At 48.1% G+C, this 2,313-nt stretch overlaps 1 protein-coding gene across 1 annotated transcript in view; it reads right to left on the bottom strand.

The window, feature by feature from the left end:
- CACNA2D4 (calcium voltage-gated channel auxiliary subunit alpha2delta 4) overlaps nt 1–2,313 on the bottom strand; it is a 123,103-nt gene that overhangs the window by 48,179 nt on the left and 72,611 nt on the right. The window contains exon 24 of the mRNA XM_019654048.1: nt 697–824. Coding sequence (XP_019509593.1) covers nt 697–824 — 128 coding nt within the window. The remainder of the gene's footprint in view (nt 1–696; nt 825–2,313) is intronic.

A 2,313-nucleotide genomic window follows, 5' to 3' on the forward strand; every position in this document is an offset into this window, starting at 1 on the left:
GGACTTTGGTGGGCAGGCCTTTGTTTTAGGCTGGCTCTGTGGCTCCCTTGCTGTGTGATCCTGGGCAAGATACAGAACCTCTCTGAGTCTCAGATTCTCCTGAGTAAAACGAGGGGTAATAAAAGCACTTACCTTATAGGGCTGGACAGATTAAGCATGTCTGTGTAGAAAAGTGTTTTGTAAAGCACATCAGTGATAATGTCGGGTGGGAGGAACAGGCATAAGATGAAGAGGGGGCCTCAGGCATAGGGTGACGAAGGAGTCCAGAGGGTAGACATGGTTACTTTTATCTGGAGGGTTTAAGGGACTTTCAAAGACACTCAGATGTGTAGAAATAGAAGAATTTTAGAGATTAACTCGTCCAATATCCTCCTATTTGGAATTTGGGCTAGAATCCCACTCTTCTTGACTTTTGCTCAAGTCTTTCTCCTTCATCCCATGCTGGATTTTTAACCTCCAACTTTGACTGCTGGCCAGGGAATACCATGACCCACTTAGGAGTGTATGCAGGGCAGAGACCAGCATACAGACCAGCTGTGTGGTAAGGCCCCAGTGAGCTTTCTCGAGGCACTGTCAGGTGTCAGGAGGAAGGCAGGAGGGGATCCCGGGGATCTGAACGCTCTGCTCCATATCACTAGGGTGCTGGAGGAGGGAGCCCTGGTTCCACCCCGCCCAGGGGCATGGGTTGTGGATTACCTGGTCCCTCTGCCAAACGGATGTTAAAAACAAAGCTGCCAGCAGGCTGCTCAGTGGCCTGGCGGTACCACAGAGGGAAGTTGTCCATGGTGAACACGCTGGCTTCATCTTCAGGGCTCAGGAACTTCCTGCAAGGAGAGAGATCTGGTTCCTCCCCCAAATCTGGGAACATGTCCTTCCCTTTTTCCTTTTTCATACACAGTCATCTTCGCAGGATCAAGACAGTGATTCCCCTGCTTTGGTGGAGTTGCAGGTAGAAAATAGTAGCTCCTAAGTTGGTATTGCCCAGAAAATGTCCCCAGCAATTCCTGCCTCTTCCAGAAGCAAATGCTGTAGCATCTGATGATGGCACATTAGTAGCTAGAAGAGGTAGGGGACCCGTGTTGTTAAAGAATACTTTCCATTTTTATGTAAACTCGTTTGCCGGACAGCGTTTATTTCTTCTCTTGGATATAGCCTAATTTCTTTATTTTTGTCTGGCTAATTAGCATGTCTGAGTGAGGAGATTAGTCAANCAGGCCACCATAGGTACAGAATATAGGTGGCAATTTCAGCTCCACATTAAAACAGCTTTCTGGCTCTGAGGTGGTACAAGCTAGTCCATGACCTTGGGTGTCGTAATTTTCATCTGTCCATGGACCTGGATTAGCTTTTCAAAGCACTCTTATCTATGGGTCAAGTTCCATTACTAAAAATTCCAAGAAAGGGGCAAAATTTTATCATGTGCTCTCTTGTTACAAGGTCATTATATCAAATGTTGAAACAAATGGGTCATGAGAATCTTGCTGTCTGGGGATTGTTATTACAGTGTCAGTTGTAATGGAACTTAAATTATCCACTATTTTTTTGTATGTGCTATTTTGCTAAGATTACCCATCCCACCTTGCTGCAATCACATATGCCACAGAAATTAAAATTACTCTGATTCTTGGAACTTATAATATATGAGGTTGTCTTTGAGTGTGGGAATTTGCCAAGGGACCACAATAGACACAGAAGTCAGCTTCCTCGCCTGGCTTCTAGAAATGCCTGAGAAATATTGATGTGGCTGACCCCACGCAGTTTTCTGCAGGCCTGCAGGACGCTTTCTGGGACAGACCTTCCATTGTATGTGTGCTCCACAGGCTTGTAGGAAACACCCAAGTGAGGTGTGGGGGCCCTAACAACACAGTCTCTGGGGGACTTCAGGAATTTCAGCACCTGGTCACCTAGCAGCTCCTTGGCCCAGCAACTGGTGTGAATGAGCAGGCTACCAATTGCTGGTGGGTCGAGGCCCAGGGGCTGGCTCAGGAAGTGGTGGGCTGCAGAAACAGGAGTAACCGGTCTGAGCCACCAGGGCTCTGGCGGGACTCTGCTCTGTGCTGGCAGGTTTCTCAGGCACGGACAAAAGATAGCTCCATGTGGGCAAAGCTCAGCCCACCAGGCCCAGGAGAAGGGCAACAGAGTCAGCCTGGAGAGGCAGAGGAAAGCCTCCCTTTACCCTGAGCTGACACATCTGCCTCCTCAGGGTGCCCTTCCCCTTACAATGAGATTGTTTTCTTTCTTTTAAGGAGAATGGGGGTGTGCAGAGGTGTCCATGTGTCTCTCAGCATATGCATGAGCTAAGCCAGTAAGCGA

The sequence above is a fragment of the Hipposideros armiger genome, unplaced genomic scaffold (genome assembly GCF_001890085.2).
Source record: "Hipposideros armiger isolate ML-2016 unplaced genomic scaffold, ASM189008v1 scaffold_213, whole genome shotgun sequence".
NCBI classification, from domain to species: Eukaryota; Metazoa; Chordata; class Mammalia; order Chiroptera; family Hipposideridae; genus Hipposideros; species Hipposideros armiger.